This window comes from Xyrauchen texanus, chromosome 15, assembly GCF_025860055.1.
Source record: "Xyrauchen texanus isolate HMW12.3.18 chromosome 15, RBS_HiC_50CHRs, whole genome shotgun sequence".
In the NCBI taxonomy this organism is placed as follows: Eukaryota; Metazoa; Chordata; class Actinopteri; order Cypriniformes; family Catostomidae; genus Xyrauchen; species Xyrauchen texanus.
Window position 1 is genome coordinate 9,885,881 of NC_068290.1, and position 21,010 is coordinate 9,906,890.

The following is a 21,010-nucleotide window of genomic DNA, read 5'->3' on the forward strand; positions in this document are numbered from 1 at the left end:
ATTCCATAGCATTACTGACATAAACAACATTACTATTATGCACCTCACTGTATGCTGCTTAGAAGTCCACTCTGTATCTTATTTAATTCTGCTAATGTTAAGAACATATACCTAACTTGTTGTGCCACAGACCTTAAAACTCTGGAAAACAAGAACTAGAACATCGAGAGTGTAAATGTGCTGATCAGACTGTATTCATATCCCTAAAAGCCTTGTTATAATTCTGATCAAATTGAAAATGGCGTCTAAAGCCCATCATGCCAGACAAATTGGTTAAATGATCATGGCACTGTTGTGTAATGCAATTACATTCACACAAGTCTTTGTGCACTTGTGTGTGTGGAATCAGGATGGTTCTTGGTTAACATTTTAATAGTAATGTACATGTGTTTCCTTGGATTCAACCCCATGGCCTAGGCATTGCTACTAGTTAAGATACAGTTGTAACACCACTGTGATTCCAGTTCAAGCATCTCTTCTGTATTACCTTAGTGTTACCATAGTCTTTTTATTTACCAGACATTACTCTCCTTTTCTCAGCAGTAACATTTTGTTGTCAGTAGTTTGAGTAGTGTTAGAAGTGTTCATGGCTGACTGAATTCACATATGTCACTCATACATGTCACAGAATCCTTGTGGCATTTTCAGAGCCTTTTGTTCAACGCAAATAAATGCCAAAAGGGGAGTTTAATAACAGATATTGCTGTGTACACTTAAGGGTGAGTTAATGATGACAAGATTTTCATTTTTGGGAAACTATCACTTACAAATCGAAAACAAAATGTGTTTGGGTGGAAGAGGACAGAGATGATGCAAAAAGCTAACAGTGTGACATCTGGGTGGAGGATTGCATCATGTATACAGGACAGATAGGTGGGTGGAACAAGTGTGTGAGTCACTGAGCTGTCAGCCATGACATCCTGTCAGTCAAAACAGCAGATCTTGTGGTTGTGAGAGACGTCGTTCTTTTTCAAAGACTGCAAAGCAGCAGTGTTGCGTCTGTAAAACTACAGTTGGAATATTGTGCTTCTGGAAATGTTTTTCTCAAATACCAAAGGCTTTAAAAGCATAGTAAAAACATTGTGATGCCAAAGTGTGTCAAGCTGAGTCTTGCGATGCCCTGAATAAATTCAAAATATTACATCCAGGAAAATTACAAGAAAACTTCTCACAACAGGCATCAACTCCTGCTTTAAATTATTATGTCTTAATGTGTAAAGCAAATATATTATCTTAGACACTTTTACTGTTGTTGAGGGTATCATTTTCTATTAAACAGAAGGGTACAGACAAAAAAAAGTTCTGGTACTAGGTAAAATAAGATTTTATTACAAGTGAATTAATTTGGCCCCATTGCTGATCTTGTCAAAGAAACTTACTTAAAAAAAAACAAGCTAATAACCTTGTTGTGTTGAGCAATTTATTGGCAATATATTGAATACAAATAACACTTCTCTCATATTAACAATTAATGCAAAAATATTTAGGGACTATCCAGTGTTAAACACAACATTGGTTTAATATGCTGAATGCCATGACAATTAAATATTCTTGACATACTAGAACTGAATACAAAATTAAATGAAGCATGATGGAAGCACAAATATACTGTATGTATACTGATGACAACAAATAAAATCCTAGCCAGCACCACATGCAAATACATAATACTTAATAATATCTTAATAAACCATACTGAGATCTGTCCTGTGGAATACGCCTTTTCTATATTGAACAAACCCAGGAAACATTGGCTTTTATTAACATACCTTGCATTTTCATTTCAACCTTTCTGTGGTCTTGCAGGTCATTTTGACCCATTTTAGAATGGTTCTAAATGGGTCAATCTGCAAGTGTAAGCTGAAATAGTTCATTAAAGAAACACCCAATCTGATTAACTGATCCAGTGTATGGCAGATACATATATGAATTTTATATTTGTTATTTTAGAGTTGGTACAAACAAGCCTGTAAAATCACATACACACCTATAAAAAACCCCAGCAATTTATACAGAAAAGTTTTCAGCTCACATTTTTTGGAAGCATGTTCTCTTCTATATTCAATTGGGATCTAGACGGCTATCTATCTGTGCCCTTGGATGAACCCAGGAATATAAATAGGGCTATACTGCACTCCATGATGTTAGCTCAGCTCAATCCAAGTTGGAAGTAATCATCCTGGTCTTTATTTAGAAGGACAGGAGGGCTGTTCTGGTTAGCAGGTCAGGCATGCAGGCTAGGCTAACTGACCTCAAAACAAGCAACCAGACGATTTGCACAAAAAGTTATCTATAGTAAAAAGGGAAGGTCGAACTACACTGGGATCACGATCACTACAGTATGATTTTCAAAATTATTATTATTATTATTATTTTAATAATTGAAGAAATAGTGCAAACAAACTTAATGTATCGTAATTTATCATCATAATAATAATAATAATAAAGTGGCCCAAAAATATTCTACACTTTATTTTACACTTTTGGACACTGAAGTCACATTAAAAAGTTTTTAAGTACATTGTATACAAAATCAAAACAAGTGACATCTGTATTCAAATATTATCCAAGCCCTTTTTTCAAAATCATCCTCAATTTTCTGAGCCATTTTTAACTATGAGTGTGGCTTAAATGGCCATATACTTTTTGGGGCCACTGTATGTTAATAAAGCATTTCCTTATTGTACCGAGGACACAACATTTCAAATTGAATCACTAAAAATGAGTGCCAAGAAAGCCTGAGCCAGTCATGCTGATTAGCATCAAGAATGAACACAAGACGAACAAGTACCCTCTCTAACCTGTCAGCATCTGCTTGCTTGATCAGATTGAAATAAAAAATACATCAAACACATGATTTAAGTCCCCGTCTGCTTTACACTTGTAAGGGTAATAGAGGTTGCTCGCTATGAAGATCATTTGCAAAGCAAGCAGTGAGCCAGGTGGAAGTTAATAAACAGTCAAATGTATCATGTTGCAGACAGCCACCTTCTGTTATGCAATACATATCTTTTTAATATAAATCTAAAACTAAAGTCAAACACTTTCAAGATGAATCTCATGAAAATCTCATTGTAATAAAGTAATATTTTTATTGTATTACAGTAAAAATACCATAATACAAAGATTTGTTTCTCATTTAAATCAGCGTACATATAAGGCAGTACAACAAATATCTTTTGTAAATACTTAATTAAATTAATTATAATATTTTTTTTTTAATATAATTTCACATCATTATAATTGGGGGGGATGTGCTTTGTTTTACAGTACAAATAAAATAAAAATTGCAACGGTTCTGAAAATAGACTTAGGAAAATATAATTTCTGATTTCTTTCTTTTGGTTTTGGGGCAAATATGGCCAGAATTCTTGACAAGCATTGTGAAATTCACCTTTCCACTAGTCTCTTTTACAACTCTTAAAAAACAGATACAAATCTATTTTATGATGCTAAACAGGAAACAGCGGAGGAACTATGAACTCTAAAATGGTCTTGAGTAAATGTTCCTCTTCTGTACTATTTGTCTCATGTTTCTTAGCTAGAACCAAACAAAACACTTCTACTCAAATCTCAAACCAACGCCTGGATTCACAGCTTTGGAACTGAATTACAGAGCCACTCTGTGCCATGAACTGAAAAAATTGCCGTCTTTTTGTTGTCTAAGAGCAACTGAAAAGTATCCAGGCCTTGAATTTTTTTTTTAATAATATGGCAGGTCTGATTTGCTAGAGACAACACACAAAACAGTTCAAAAGCACCATGATAAGACAGACAGGGGTTGGCAAGGCTTGTATGGAAACAAAAGGGCTATCGCTGGAATGAAAATAAACTGCATGACCTCTGGTGCCAAAGGGGGAAAATCATTTGATAAAACAAAGTTTCAAAATAACAGTTTGGCATGTTTCTGCAGGAAGATTTCAGCAGAAGGGTTCATAGTTCAAAACTTGTCTGTTCCTATGGCAACATGTGGAACAACTGGCCTATTCTCTCAATAAAAAAAGCTCTGTGGTGATATTGCTCTTCTCTTGGTTCTCTTAAACACAAAAACCAAAATGAAAGGCTTCATTGAGGTCAGTGAAATAATCATTTAAACATAGATTGAATAGTGAATGATGTAACGTAAGAAAACAGTTCTTATATTGCTTCCAGCTGCCATTGAACTGTGGTAGAAAACCAAACAAAAATGAAGATGTGCCAAATGCAGTCAGACTGCACAATCATGGCACTTGGCATGTGTGAACAGAGTTGGTTGTGGTTTATAGACTCAGATGCACCACAAGAAAATAATTTTCTTTAAATGCATTTTTGCATTGTTTTCCAGCAAAACATCTCCTTAAAATGTACTTTCATATTTTTATGTTATTGTTTTCTTGTTTTAAGCATCAATATAACAAAATTACTGAGGTTTACTCTTAAAATGATAAAAAGAACAATTTGCCAATGGGGCAGAAAAAATAAACTTAATTTAAGATATATTATCATATTTTGCTTCTCAAATAAACGTATCAGGTAACACTTTACAATAAGGTCACAGTAGTTAATGCATTAGGTATCATGAACAAACAATGAAATATATTTTTTTACAGCATTTATTAATTTGAGTTAATGCTGGTTAATAAAAATTAAATTATTCATTGTTAGTTCATACTGCATTAACTGATGTTAACTAATAGAACTTTTGATTTTAAAAGTATTGTTCATTGTTAGTTCATGTTAACAAATATTGTTAACTAATGTTAACAAATGTAACCTTATTGTAAAGTGTTACCACTTATCTTGTTTTAAAGATGTTTAGACATTTTTCCTGGAAAACAAGTCAAAAATACTGATTAAGAAAAAAATTGTTTTGTAGACTGGGGCGAAAGTAAACACACAGACGAGCAGACAGCTGTTTGAAATCTAACACCCATCTCATTGTCCATCATTGTCAATTCGGATGGTATATATCCCAGAAAGAAGAGGGGCTTCCAAAAGCTCAAAGAAACAAACAACCTCTTTCATTATCTTATGCTGATGTGAAAGGGGCTCACCATACATTGCCCACTTTTCTCTGCCAGCGAGAGTCTTGAAAGTTCACTCAGCCAGCTGTAGTTATTAAGGCACAAAGGCACAGCTTCTCTCTGCCCTCTGGCGGCTGGCACACAAGCATGAACCCATACACACATTTGCAAGAACTCTGAAACACGGTCGCGTTATGATGAGTCCTGCGAGTCCGAGTCTTGTTGCTGAAAGAGGCCTTTCCCAGGCTTCGTCCTCTGCCCTCTACCTCGTTCCGCAGCCCCGTTGATCTCTTCAAGGGGCACGTAGGAGTATTCCTCCCTCTGCCTGTGCGTTTTGCATTTTCTGCACGTCAGGATAAGGTTACCGGCGAGGCTGGCCAGCAGCGATGTTGCCAGGAGAGTGCAGACAACCAGCCAGCTTTGTCTATACACACACATTCAAAAACAAAACACACTTAGGGTGAGAAGTTGAACTTTGACCTCTGACCGCTGCTGCCCACAGCCTTCACAAAGCATTTGACTGCAACCATGGCAACATCGCACAATCCCTTACTTGCATGTGAAAGGCAGCATGACTAATACATTTATCTCTGCCACTCCACTGCAGTCGAGTTGTTTACCAGTACATTAGGGGCACTTGGTTCAGACTTGTCCGAAAGCTCGTTTTGCTAAACACGGGTCTGGAATTTGTCAGAATGAATTTCCAAGGTAATAATCAAGTTGCTCAAACCAGATAAGGGATGGTATAAATGGCAAGCTGTTTGAGCTAACAGATTGTTTTTCCATATAAACAGAGCCCTCTGTAAACTCTATCACTATGGAGGTTATGACATTGAACATATTGACAGAGAAGACATTGGGTGATATTATGGTGTGTGGGTTTATGTATTTAATATGGCGTTTGGAGTTGTGGTCAACCGATATGTTTTTTTAATTGCCGATGCAGATAACAATTTCTCCCATGGAGAATGGCAGATCGCTGATAAACTGTCGATATATTATTAAGTAAACAATTGAATTTAATGATGAAAATTAGACATAAAATTGCTGAAATTACATTAAAAGGATAGTTCACCCAAAAATTATACTCACCCACATGTCATCCCAGATGTGTATAGCTTTCTTCACAACACAAATTAAGATTTTTAGAAGAATATCTCAGCTCTGTAGGTCCTCACAATACAGAGGAATGGTGGCCAGAAATCTGAAGGTCCAGAAAGCAGATACAAGTAATCCATAAGACTCCAGTGGTTAAATCTATATCTTCAAAAGCAATATGATCCTAGCAATCTCCACTTTCACATCTGAAAGTCACATGTGGCGCCTATTTAGATCCACTTTCAAATCTGAATGTGAAAGTGGAGATTTATAGTAAAAAAAAAAATAATAATATATTGATATGTTTCTTACCCAAACTTATCATACTGCTTTTGAAGACATGGAATTAACCATGGATCACTTGGTATGGATTACTTTTAATGTGCATTGTGGTATGGAGTTCTTTATGCTGCTTTTATCTTTATTGTGAGGACCTACAGAGCTGAGATATTTTTCTTAAAATCTTTGTTTGTGTTCAGCAGAAGAAAGTCCTACATATCTGGGATGGCATGAGGGAGAGTAAATGATGAGAGAATTTAAATTTTGGGGTTTTCTACCCCTTTAAGCTGAAGTGTGTGATTTGTTTTCAATGCTAAAATATAGTTAATAAGCAGAGACAACTATAAGTAAACTTTTATTAGGATTTCTCTAAAAGTGCAACCGTTGCTATTTGTTGTGATTAAAACATTGCTATGTTTGTTTGAGCATCATGAACAGCCCAAAATGGCAACATTGTCTCGAACAATGGCAGCAGTTTGGGGTGGGACTACCTGTTTGGAACCAATGGAAAAGAGAGGGAAATGTTTGGGAAACATTTTAAAACAATAATTATTTCTGCAATTCAGTTTGATGAACCATAGTGGTTTACACACTTCAGGTGCAAAACACATAAAATTGCTGAAATTAAACACTTAGTTCACACAATATTTACTTAAACTCACTAAACTATTCCATAAAGAGAGGTCCATAATTAGAAAGCTTATTAAAGTGCATATTGAATAAACAAGGCTGACTGTCATTACCGCTTCATTTATAAATGGAAAATGATGATAATCTCAAAATTGCCAAATATTGACTGATTTATTGACCTGATCAATATATTGGTCTATCACTTTTTTGAAGCACTTACTCAGATAAATAAGATCTGGTTGTGTGAGTCTCTTCCTCTTTTCTCCATTCTCTCCACATCTCGGTAACCAGACAGTGATCAGCTGAAGCATTGCAGAAAAAAAATAAAATAAAAAAATTAAATTCATATGCAGCTTAAAACAATATGTTTTTTCTAGTTTGTGAATCAGCACTGGGTGCATTTCAACAATGCAGAATTTAAAAAAATTAGCGAAAAAGTTTTAAGTACCGGTATGTAAAATGAATAACGTATGTGAAGTAAAGCCTCTAAAGTATCAATTCACAATGAAAACTAAATTTAAGCCTCCAAGTGTCGGAATATATACACTAGAAGGAAGAGATCAGCAGAAAGATCTGAGATCTGCAGGGTTGAATGAAAATGTCTCTTCATCTGATGTTAAATAAAAAAGGGCAAAAAAGAAAACTGGCATAGAGAGAGCTCACATTTTTTCTGGTCTGGATAAAAACACCCAGTCTGCCCCGGCAAACAGCCTCTCTGTCCTGGAGGTCATTGTCAACATGAGGGCAGCAGCTTAGTTTATCAAAGTGTTTGTGTGTGTGGAAATTTGAGTAGAGATTTTGCAATTATGTGCCTACGCATAAGCAGAGTGAGTGAGAGTGGTGCAGAGAGCAATAGACAGGGAAAATAATGTGAGGTTGGTAACGTGGCAATGTGAAAACTCTTCTAGCCAATCACAGCTCAGGAAAAGCAGTACAGACTAAGTCCAGAGTTCTCAAAGTGAGAAATGGAGACCAAATGAGAGAACATGTTTAAGTCAACTTGCATTCCATGCTGTGCAACAGTGCTTCCCAACACACTCACCCTATATATGCCAATACCCACCTTTGAACTCCACATGAAAAGCACTTGCAGACAAAAACATCTCATTTTGCTTTTTGGTGACAGTTAAGACTTGGCGTGCTTCTGTAGTAATAAAAATGTGCCTTACTTAGGCTGAAAAATACTTAATTTCTGTCACAAGCTCCATCTAGGCTTGTTTTGTACAACAAACTCCTTTCGCCATCACCATTTATCGCTGACACTGTATCACGCCTGCTGTGTGTTTGTGGTACCATCAGTTTAATGAATCCGGCGGGCACATCACAAAGGTTCTGCTCTTCGAACCCGTGTTTATGCTGGTTTATGCTGTATTAATTGTAAATTAGTTAATTGTGATTAAAAAAAGTGAAGTGTTAAACATTTCAAATGAATCGCTTGCGTTAACGTGTTAATTTTGACAGAGTGAGAATGATCATGAAGATTGCTGATGGCAAAAACTATGTGCTGAAGATGTGTGAAGACTAAACTGGTATAGAGACGTCACTGAGTATTTATTGTTTGCATGTCATGTGATTGCTAATGGGGGCTGTGCCGTACCTTGGTGCAGGCTGATGTTTCTCACTTCCTGAAAAGTGGTGTTGCAGTTGCCAGTGACGGTGTCACACAGGCACATGTCATGGCACTGGCATAGTTGCTCACAGTTCAGCCCATAGAAACCAATGGTGCACTCTGGGGCGGACAGAGATAGCAAAGGCCTGTTAAAACATTATGCTTTTCTGAGAGAATGCAAGGAGTCATTAGCACCGTTAAAAAAACAAGAAGGCTGCTTACACAGGCAGATTTTTTTTGGCACCATTGCCATTGTGATTACTCAAAGGCTGTTCCAAACAATAGGCAGTAAAATGATGCTGCCTTATAAGATACCCGATTTGGTATGGATGCTGGCTTAGAAGGTAGCAGGCTATGTCGATTTTTGACAGCGAGTCAGCTGACTTGGTTTTGGAACAAAGCTTCAGTGTCCTCATTGATTCCTTGATTAATTATTTTGATTCCCATATATTATTAACCATTACAAATAAAAAAAAATAAAAATTGTGCATCTCCTAAACCTGGATATTCTACAATTTTGCAATAGCGTTCAAAACCCAGAATGCATTCACAAGATGCTCAGGAGTTATTATTTGTCTCAGGAGTTATTGGTTGTCAGGGATCGATGCACACATGTTTAAATATCTAAACTGATCGAGATTGGGCTACATACCTTGCTCACAGGAATCTCCATGAAAACCAGCAGGACAGATGCAGTGTCCATGAACGGGATCACATAAACCTCTGTTTGTGCATGTGCATGTTTGATTGCAGCCAACACCATAGAAACCTTCTGCACATTCTGTAATAATACAGACAGATGTTATTGACTGTGGGAATATAAAGAGAGTTCATGTGAACATATTGATCGAAGTTTAATTTTTTTTTAATAACAGTTGAAGACATTTGTTTACATACACCTTAGCCAAATACATTTAAGCTCAGTTTTTCACAATTCCTGACATTTAATCATAGAAAACGTTCCCTGTCTTAGGTTATGTAGGATCACTACTTTATTTTAATAATGTGAAATGACGGAATAATAGTAGAGAATTATTTATTTCAGATTTTATTTCTTTCATCACATTCCCAGTGGGTCAGAAGTTTATATAAACTTTGTTAGTATTTGGTAGCATTGCCTTTAAATTGTTTAACTTGGGTCAAATTGTTTGGGTAGCCTTACAGTGTAACAAGCTTCTCACAATAAGTTTCTGGAATTCTGGCTCATTTGTCCAGACAGAACTGGTGTAACTGAGTCAGGTTTGTAAGCCTCCTTGTTCGCACATGCCTTTTCAGTTCTGCCCACATATTTTCTACCAGATTGAGGTCAGGGCTTTGTGATGGCCACTCCAATACCATGACTTTGTTGTTCTTAAGCTATTTTGCCACAACTTTGGAGGTATGCTTGGGGTCATTGTCTATTTGGAAGACCCAATTGCAACCGAGCTTTAACTTCCTGGCTGATGTCTTGAGATGTTGCTTCAATATATCCACATAATTTTCCTTCCTCATGATGCCATCTATTTTGTGATCTGCACCAGTTCCTCCTGCAACAAAGCACCCCCATAACATGATGCTGACACTCCCATACTTAATGGTTGGGATGGTGATCTTCGGTTTGCAAGCCTCACCCTTTTTCCTCCAAACATAACGATGGTCATTAGACATTAGACCAGAAGATATTTCTCCAAAAAGAAAGATCTTTGTCCACATGTTCACTAGCAAACTGTAGTCTGGCTTTACTGTGGATATAGATACTTGTCTACCCGTTTCCTTCAGAAACTTCACAAAGTCATTTGCTGTTGTTCTGGGATTGATTTGCACTTTTCACATCAAACTACGTTCATCTCAAGGAGAAAGAATATGTCTCTTTCCTGAGTGGTATGATGGCACGTGGTCCCATGGTGTTTATACTTGCAAACTATTGTTTGTACAGATGAACGTGGTACCTTCAGGCATTTGGAAATTGCTCCCAAGGATGAACCAGACTTGTGGAGGTCTTGGCTGATTTATTTTCATTTTCCCATGATGTCAAGCAAAGAGGGACAGAGTTTGAAGGTTGGCCTTAAACTATATCCACAGGTACACCTCCAATTCAGTACACCTCCTATAGGATTGTCTAAAGGCTTGACATCATTTTCTGGAATTTTCCAAGCTGCTTAAAAGGCACAGTAAACTTAATGTAAATTTCTGACCCACTGGAATTGTGATAGTCAATTAAAAGTGAAACAATCTGTCTGTAAACAATTGTTGGAAAAATTACTTGTGCCATGCACAGACTAGATGTCCTAATCGACTTGCCAAAACTATACTTTGCTAATATTAAATCTGTGGAGTGGTCAACCTAAGCTTATGTAAACTTATGACTTCAACTGTATCATTGCTAACAAACAAGCTCTAATGATAAAACAACTATTTATGTAATGATCTCCCAGTACAAGAGACAGTCAGAGCTTTATTTGATAAGTCCAAATCAGAGTGAAAAGCTGCATTTACCGTGGCTACAGTTTACACCCATCCATCCAGCATCACATGCACACCCATCTGTTTAGAGAGAGAGAGAGAGAGAGAGGAGAGAGAGAGAGAGAGAGAGAGAGAGAGAGAGAGAGAGAAGGATAAGAGAGAAAAGGAAAGACAAAGAAGGGGAGATAAGGGCTCATCCAAAAAAAAAAAAAAAACCTGAATGCACATTACCTTCAGTGCAAGAACATTTGCCCTGTTAAATGAACCTGACTAACCACAGATCAAATAGAAATCCCTCTTACGTTAGGACAATAATATTCATCTAATGCCTGATTTTGTGACCAGGGACCCCTAAGGGTAAGAGAAGGTACTACAGGGATTAAATGGAGAAGAATTTCTTTCACACAGACTGAAAGAAATACACACAGACACCAAACTTGGCCTCTTATGTGTTGATGATATTAGAGTCAAAGTGAAATAGAGAACGGAAGGTAATGACTCACTCTCAGTGCAGATGCCATGGTCTCCGCATTCAGGGGGCTGGCATGTGAGATTGGCACATCCTGGTACCCTCCAGCCCTGCTGACATACGCACTGGCCATCCACACAGTGCCCATGCCCGCCGCAGTCTTCCGGCTGGCAAAGCCTTTCGTGAACACACAGCACAGTAGATACGGCCCGCGGGCAGCGCCACATGGGATCTTTGCTGGAATTTTGTTAAAAAATGATTTAAAATGCAATGAATTGAAAATTAGCCCAGTGAATAATATGATGTTGTTTGTGATATTTGTTTTGCACATGTGTATACACAAGCATTTACACACCAGTGATCTGACGGGTAACTAGCCAGAGATCCATTGAGGATATAGGTGGCAGAGCCACCTCCATCCAGATTGATAGCGTTGATGACTCCCTGTTCTTTCAGAAACTTGGCCACTTGCTTGAGGTTCATTCTGCAAAGACAGTAATTTACTAAGCACTTTTAGACAATAATAAAAAAAGCTGTACAGTATTGAAAAATATTTTTTTAAAGGAGATATGCCATAAAAATCTGTATTTTTCTTGCCAAAATTATTTGAAAATCGTACAAAAAGTACAAGACTGTACTTAACATCTTTCAAGATGGAATGAAATACAACCCACGAAATCAACATAAAAAGGAAGGATTTAAACTATTGATTTAAAGTTATTGATTATAGGCATACATATATATATACATATATATATATACATATTATGTATATATATATAATATATATATATTGTGTGTATACACCGATCAGCCACAACATTAAAACCACCTGCCTAATATTGTGTAGGTCCCCCTCATGTCACCAAAACAGCGCACAAAAATTAATACTATTATTTTAAATAATACAATAATAATAATAATGCAAAAAATAATGCAATGCGGTCACACTATTATGACAATTATGTTTTTGGTGCAACAAATCTTGACTAACATTAGAAGTGGACTTCAGGGGGAAAAAATAACTCACTGAGTGTTTTAAAGAATCTGATGTTTTTGCGTTGTCTTGTGGAGTAATAAATCTTGAAAAGGCTCATTCTGTGTTATTGACTGCTTTAGAAAGCACACACAGCCTGTGAGGAAATCAATGTTTACAGTGATAAAACAGCTGAAATTAGCTCAGGTTAAATGTCCATTCTAACCCTCTGGTCTTTGTCTGACCATCGACATGGAAGAGGATGAGTCTTCCTTCTGCATCATGACCCACTGCAGTACGGGCAGACACCACATCCACAAAAGACTGGAATGTTCCTGTAAAAAGATTAAAGGCCTATAAAATCTTATACTCTTTTAATCTTTGTAGGAAGTGATCACAAGAATCTAGATCTAGATTATGGAGTCAATTGCTACGGGAAGCCAGATAAACAGGCTAATTATATGGTAAAACTGCAGACAGGTTCTTGACTAATCTTACCTGTCTCCTGTGTTTTATCACACTCTGCCTGGATGCTCTCACTGATGTAGATCTCACCGGCTCTAAGTAGCCACACCACCCCACTGATCAACTGCACGAAAGGGTTTACCTGATCCAGGACATCCTCTTCAGACAAATAACTACAAACATAGGGGAAAATAAATGTGAGAAAGAAGGACAGAGGGATAGAGCAAGAGAAAAAGATGGGAATGAAGCATAGTGGTTAAAGGACTGAGCTGCTAACTCAAAGGTTTTAGGTTCAAACCCTACAAGGGCTGATTCAGGAACTTTCAACATTCTGCCCTTTAACAAGACACTTAAAAACCCCATGAATTGATTTAACCTGTGCGGTGTTGTCGTATTTCATATTAAAACAGGAATTGGAGTGGGACAAATCAAAGAGCTTGTCCTTTTTAAAATAGCCAGTAGCATTTAGTTTATGTCACAAGCTGGCAACATCACACTCGACAGATTGTAAAATAGACATATGCAATGTAAACACTTTCAAAATCAATAAATTCCAGCCACTTTGCAACCATTTGATTGTTAGGAAAGGAAATAAAGTGTGAGTGTTAGCACAACCATGATTAACTATGATTTACATGCTATTAATAACCAGAAGGAGATGGTGGACTTTTTGAGGAGGGGACGTTCTCATTCAAAAAGCTTCATTAGACAAATATTTGTATATGCCCATGCATGCAGGATGAGCCATCAATATTATTGGCCCCTTTTCCTGGAAGAGAGAGATACATTTTATCTGAGTTTATCTGCTAAAAGTTAACTTTGTTAACTAGAAGTACACACTAGCATATAGACAGCCTCAAAGTTAACAGAAATGGACTAAAGGAGACAAAATCTCAATTAAGATTTCATTGGGTATTTGACACAAAGTTCCAGGAATGGATCCAGGGATCCACTTTGGGTAAAAGTGTAATGACAAATGACAAATAGTAATAAGAAATTAGCATTTAATAAGAGGATTGTTAAGTATTATCAGTTCCAGTAAAGCTATAAGTACGTAATCTCTTATTATACTTGTGTGGACTAGGGATGGGCGGATCGATCCTAAAGTATCGATACTTCTGATACTGGTGTTGTTTTGAGTGGACCAATCCTCACATAAAAATATTAACACTAAAGGTTTTTGCTAAACTAGTGATTATTTATTTACCATGAAATCTATTGCATTTCATAAGATTCAAAACAAAAAACAAAAACATTTTTACTATAGAAGCAAATGATTGCATATAATTGGATCAGTTTCTCTTTCCGCTCATCTTAAAGTGCAGAAATGCTGAAAGATACAAATATTCAACAGTGCAGTCACAGCGATATATTTTTAAAAATAAATTTAAGGCTTGAATTTTTTTATGTGTATGTTAGATGATCTGATAAAAAGTGATTGCTATCTCCATTCATTTATAACTAGATATTTCCTTCCTTAGCCTCATGTGATCCTGCATTCACATGCATGGGCATTGTATTTTGCCTCAACTGCGCAACGCATAATTTAAATTCATTTAAACCAACTGATCTCAGTTCAGGAGACTCTATGATGTTAGTAAAGGGTTAAAGTTTCCACATATGTCATGTGACAAAACAACATTGTACCAATCACAGCGGAGTTGTCTTTGGGAGAAATGCCAAAAAAAAAACTACATCTGGTAAGAAACTTAAATTAAGTTTTTACATTTGATACCTGTTTGAGTCCAAATATTAGAGGTTAAGTCATCCACTAAAAAGGGAGCAAGGGAGCATACTATATCACTCTATGCAGCTAAGTGCATTCACTCATAAAATCTGACCAAAAGTTCAGTTTCATGCTGGAGATCAGGTTTGGACCACTCAACATGTTTGGCAGACATGGGACAATGGTAATCAGTACATAGATTCAGAACTGATCATGTATAATTTTATTTTAAGATGGTTGGCAGTGATTAGACAATGCTGGCCCTTTCTGTGAATCAGAATGAATTATGTTCATGTCTGTAATGTCTCAAAAACATGAATAACCACACATAATAAACAATTTGATGAAAAAAAAAAAACCTTGACTTTCTATAACTTGGTATTATTTAAAATGTTACAACATTATACTGTGTACAGCAGGACCATGTTTATATTTTAAATTAGGGCTGTCGATTTAACGCGTTAATTCAGTGCGATTAATTTTACAAAAAATAACGCGATAAAAAAATTAACGCAATTAATCGCACTTCCCCCGGACCATAATAAGGAAGATTCCAGAGAAATGCAAGCTTGTAGTACCACCTGTTTACTTCAGGGGGCAGTAAGTGAAATTTCAGCTGTATGAAATTTCAGCAGTTTATACAGTGAAGAAAACACTTCAGTAGGCAGAACAACATAAACATGCGTTATGTTCTTGCGTTCAAAACACTTGAAGGGATCTCAAGATGTGTTTAAAGATTGAGTATTAAACTATATTTAACTTGACACAGTGACCTAAACATTTTATGTTTATGATGCAATGCACCCGAGACGCTACACAAGCATGTCTGACCTAGGGTGTGGCTGGACTTCCAAAATTTGGAATTTACCCATAAATATTTAATCACAAATAAAATCAAAGAAATTTACTTCAAACTTATTTATAAGTACTACCCCACTAATTATTTTCTTGTAGAGAGATTTAATTGTGATGTCGATATATTCTGTACATTTTGTGGTCTGCAGGCGTTTCTGCAGATTTCTGCAAGGTTGTTAGAGATTATATTATTCCCAGCTTTCAACTTTGTTTTGAAAATGTTTTATTCGTTTTTTTAGCTATGACATGTCTCTTCATAACGAATATTATTTGATTAATGTTCTGCTTTTGTTGGCAAAGTTTAGTATAGCCTACATAAATGTAAGTATGGTGGTTATAAACCATTAGATTTAGGTTCAGCAATACCTACGAACAATTTCCAATTTGAGTAACAAGAAAGCCGTAAAGTGTATTGAAATATTTAAACAATTTTATATTTTTATTTATACTGTTTATTTATTTATTTTCCTTTTTGTTGTTGTTTGTTTTAATATACCTCTTGGAGATAATAAATCTCGAACTGATTGACAAATTCACTTGTGTAATGGATTGCTGTGAACTGTGAGCCAATGATTGACTTATGTACAATAATATGATAGTAAACAATACATTATATTCTAAAGCCGCTTTATGTATTGTCTTATCAATGATTAACTCTTCTGCTACAAGACTTTTATGCATTTTAATTATCTGAATATTTTTTATTTATATACATATCATTTTTAAATATTTAAAGATAACTATGTATAATTATATATTGATATATATATGTATAATCTTTATATATTGACTTATTGTTATATGAGGGGCTTTCTCAGCAAATATTTGTACATTGGGACACCGTGTAATTAAATCGATTAAAAAATGTAATCGATTGACAGCCCTATTTTAAATATAATGTTAAATGACCAAAAATACTTATTTCATCCTCAGAGAGACAGAGAAATAAAACAAATTCAGGTATCTGACAATATATGATAGTAATTGGTAATGAAAAAAATGGTATCGCATATCCCTAATGTACACCATGTTATAATTCATTGAAAACAATTCTGTTGTTTTAAATATCCTAAGACTGCCACGTGAATGTCCAAACAGGCTATGTAAACATCTTTATCTAACAACAGAACATTCCGGTTAAAAGCCCATTCCGTCATAATGAATGACTAACCAAGACACTCTGCGTACATAAAGTTCCAAAGTACTGCCTATTATTAAGAACACTGATATGTTATGCAACATTGCAATGTTTTTATAAGGTTTCTATTTTAGGAAACAGATGTTCTAGGGGCTCTGTGTTCCCACGGCTTACTTCCCTCCAAATTCTGCACCCATATTTAAGTTGAGGTTTTCTTATAGTTGTTACAGAACACTGTAGAAGAGGAACCAGCTATGGAATGTTTGATGACTGTGATGATAAAATTTGCTCACTCAGAGAGTCAGGCAGTGTTTTGTTATAACACTCTTTTATAACAGTTTTTTTGAGGTACTGATGTGTTTACAATTTATTGTGTCCTCTCTGCGAGCACTAAAAAATAGCACCTCCCCCACACACAACCTTTGGTCACTGGCTTGTTTCAAAGTAAAAACGTCCAAAAATCTATCCATTATATTATAATCCAACTACAATCACTAATATTAAATTATGTTAATGTGTGTGTGTAATATATATATATATATATTATATATATACACACACACACACACACAGAGAGAGAAATATATATATATATATATACAGGTGAAACTCGAAAAATTAGAATATCGTGCAAAAGTTCATTAATTTCAGTAATTCAACTTAAAAGGTGAAACTAATATATTATATAGACTCATTACAAGCAAAGTAAGATATTTCAAGCCTTTATTTGATATAATTTTGATGATTATGGCTTACAGCTTATGAAAACCCAAAATTCAGAATCTCAGAAAATTAGAATATTTCATGAAATCAATAAAAAAAAAGGATTTTAAATACAGAAATGTCGGCCCTCTGAAAAGTATAATCATGCATATGTACTCAGTACTTGGTTTGGGCCCCTTTTGCATTAATTACTGCCTCAATGCGGCGTGGCATGGATGCTATCAGCCTGTGGCACTGCTGAGGTGTTATGGAAGACCAAGATGCTTCAATAGCGGCCTTCAGCTCTTCTGCATTGTTTGGTCTCATGTCTCTCATCTTTCTCTTGGCAATGCCCCATAGATTCTCTATGGGGTTCAGGTCAGGCGAGTTTGCTGGCCAATCAAGCACAGTAATACCATGGTCATTGAACCAGGTTTTGGTACTTTTGGCAGTGTGGGCAGGTGCCAAGTCCTGCTGGAAAATGAAGTCAGCATCTCCATAAAGCTTGTCTGCTGAAGGAAGCATGAAGTGCTCTAAAATGTCCCGGTAGACGGCTGCGTTGACTCTGGACTTAATAAAGCACAGTGGACCAACACCAGCCGATGACATGGCTCCCCAAACCAACACAGACTGTGGAAACTTCACACTGGACTTCAAGCATCTTGGATTGTGTGCCTCTCCATTCTTCCTCCAGACTCTGGGACGTTGGTTTCCAAATGAGATGCAAAATTTGCTCTCATCAGAAAAGAGGACTTTGGACCACTGAGCAACAGACCAGTTCTTTTTTTCTTTAGCCCAGGTAAGACGTTTGACATTTGAAGCCCATGTCCAGGACCCGTCTGTGTGTGGTGGCTCTTGATGCAGTAACTCCAGCCTCAGTCCACTCCTTGTGAAGCTCCCCCACTCATTTGAATGGCCTTTTCCTGACAATCCTCTCCAGGCTACGGTCATCTCTGCTGCTTGTGCACCTTTTTCTTCCACACTTTTCCCTTCCACTTAACTTTCTATTAATGTGCTTTGATACAGCACTTTGAGAACATCCAACTTCTTTTGCAATTACCTTTTGAGGCTTTCCCTCCTTGTGGAGGGTGTCAATGATGGTTTTCTGCACAACTGTCAGGTCAGCAGTCTTCCCCATGATTGTGATTCAACTGAACCAGACTGAGAGACCATTTAAAGGCTCAGGAACCCTTTGCAGGTGTTTAGCTGATTAGAGTGTGACACTTTGAGCCTACAATACTGAACCTTTTCACAATATTCTAATTTTCTGAGATTCTGAATTTGGGGTTTTCATAAGCTGTAAGCCATAATCATCAAAATTATATCAAATAAAGGCTTGAAATATCTTACTTTGCTTGTAATGAGTCTATATAATATATTAGTTTCACCTTTTAAGTTGAATTACTGAAATTAATGAACTTTTGCACGATATTCTAATTTTTCGAGTTTCACCTGTATATATAGGGAGTGCTAACATGTTCCTCCGGCTAATTTCAGAAAAGTATACTAACATACTACTCTTACTATTTCTACCGTATCTATTCAGCTCTGAGAGACTCATTTTGGCAGCTTAGTTTCCTTAAATAAATTGGATGGACAGGGAGCTTTGCAGTGTGAATGTTAGAATAGGTATATCAAGGTTGAGTGCAAGGTTGAGATAAAAAAAAAAGTGCATACGCATAACAGGTCAAAAGTTCACCAGCACAGAGTTGGGAAAGACTAAATCAAATTGAAATTGTTGCTTGGTTCTGTGGACAAAAACAAACCATGTGGTAATGCAAAACATCATGAAGCCCAGAGAAAAACTGCAGAGTTGACCGCAGACTGTTAGCTTACCCAAACACTAGTGTCCCATCTTTTCTGATGCCAAACTGTGCATTCTGTATTCCTCCACTGTTCCTCACCAGTTTTCCATCACTCACAACATTCCCTAAACACTGTCCGGTTATTGTGTTAAAGTAACCTCCATTCTGAGCTACTAGGCACTTTCTAGTTTTAGCAGTGAGCTCCACAAGCTTCCTGTAATTGTGCTCGCACCCTCCAGGGCCCCCTGGCTCCAGGACGGACACAGTTCTCAGTGGGTCGTGAACAACGGTGATGTGGCCACTTGCCCATTTCTTAAAGCCAGAGTCATCAATGATGTCGGAGATAAATATTTTGGACTCAACCACAGGAGAATTAGAGTGCCTGCTTGCTGCCCTGGTTTCATGAGTAACATTGCCATTGGAGACGGGCTGACAGTCTCTCACATGGCGGTGAGAATGCGAAGGGCCATGGGATTTAGTGTAGGGCAACAAGAGGTCGTCATCCAATGAATGTCTGTCAAGAAAATGAATTAACTTGATTACATTTTATAAATAAAAAGCAAATTGTGTGTGTTAAACTTGTTAGGTTAATTTAGAGCATGTGTGAAATTTATTCAGAAAGGAGAATCGACTACTTCTACATCTGTCCACAGCAGCATGAGAATGTGGTTCATTATTCTGAAACATTTTAATGTGTTAATAGTCCTTAATAGATCTACACCTACTGTTTTACATTTTTCTCAGTCTTAACTGAAGGAATTCTTATATGAAGACAAATTCAACTGAAGAGCATAACAGCAGATGTTTACTTTGATATGCTTGGTTGTGCAATCCTTATAAAAACATAATTTCAGGATGTGGCTGCTGAGTTATCCTCTTACACCATGCAAATGCAAGATGTAAATTAGATGCAGCAAGTGTTTGTATGCAAAGCCAAACAATAAGCTAAAGTAATTCAGTTAAATCAATCAGCCCTTTAAAAAAATAACAGCATAAGGGACTTCATTTTAATGGAACCCTTCAAACACAATTAATAACTTATTCCATTCAAAGTAGAGTATTCATAGTATTCACAAAAATATTATTACATTTTCCAAACAGGTTTCCCAAACACTCCTCATGTCTTCCATTGGTCGCCCAAACAAATAGCCCCGCCTAAGGCTCACGCCATTGGCAGAGAGCCTTCTCAAAATGATCTGATTGGTTACTACGCGCGGGCGGCGGTCAGATTATTTTACCTGTTTACGGATCCGAGAACTGTCAAAGGACTTTCAGTTTGTGATTATTCAGCATAATTTCTTTTAAAGAAGCAACTTTTTCTGTTTTTCTTTTTTTTTTACTGTATTAAGGCAACGATTGAGATGATTGACATGAAGCTACAAACCCTCTTTACAGTCTTCATACTTTTAGAATCAAGACTAATTGAAAAAAAGTGTAAATCTATGAACCAACCAGCTGATAAATGAGTTTACAGGCATTAGAAAACAAGATACAACTTCAAGAGTTTTAATCAGTTGCTCAATACAGTTATTAAAGCTAGCTGCACTAAAAAATAAATGTGCTTACCGTATGTCATCGCACTGAGACAAATATACGCCTAGGCATATCAGAAACAAAGAAATCCGATCGAAATTCACGGGCGATGTTGCCATAAGATATATGTATAAAACGTAAAATAAGGTGCTGTAACGTTTCTTTCGGTTCACTTGAATGGAAGGTCTTCCTACTGTGCTAGTCACATGATCATATGATCTGTGAATCACACGGTCATACCAGATATTTATATTAATCAATCATTTGTACGGCGTCTAAA

The 21,010-nt window shown here is 36.5% G+C and overlaps 1 protein-coding gene across 1 annotated transcript; it reads right to left on the reverse strand.

Moving 5' to 3' along the window:
- Nucleotides 1–1,358: 1,358 nt before the first annotated feature.
- On the reverse strand, nt 1,359–20,944 carry nagpa (N-acetylglucosamine-1-phosphodiester alpha-N-acetylglucosaminidase). Its single transcript, XM_052143943.1, has 11 exons — nt 20,764–20,944; nt 19,229–19,711; nt 13,005–13,144; nt 12,733–12,841; nt 11,886–12,014; nt 11,565–11,767; nt 11,095–11,142; nt 9,272–9,400; nt 8,608–8,739; nt 7,231–7,312; nt 1,359–5,427 (listed from the first exon to the last, which is right to left on the reverse strand). Exons 1-11 carry the CDS (start codon nt 20,847–20,849, stop codon nt 5,196–5,198), a joined length of 1,773 nt encoding a protein of 590 aa, XP_051999903.1. The 5' UTR covers nt 20,850–20,944; the 3' UTR covers nt 1,359–5,195.
- Nucleotides 20,945–21,010: the final 66 nt, after the last annotated feature.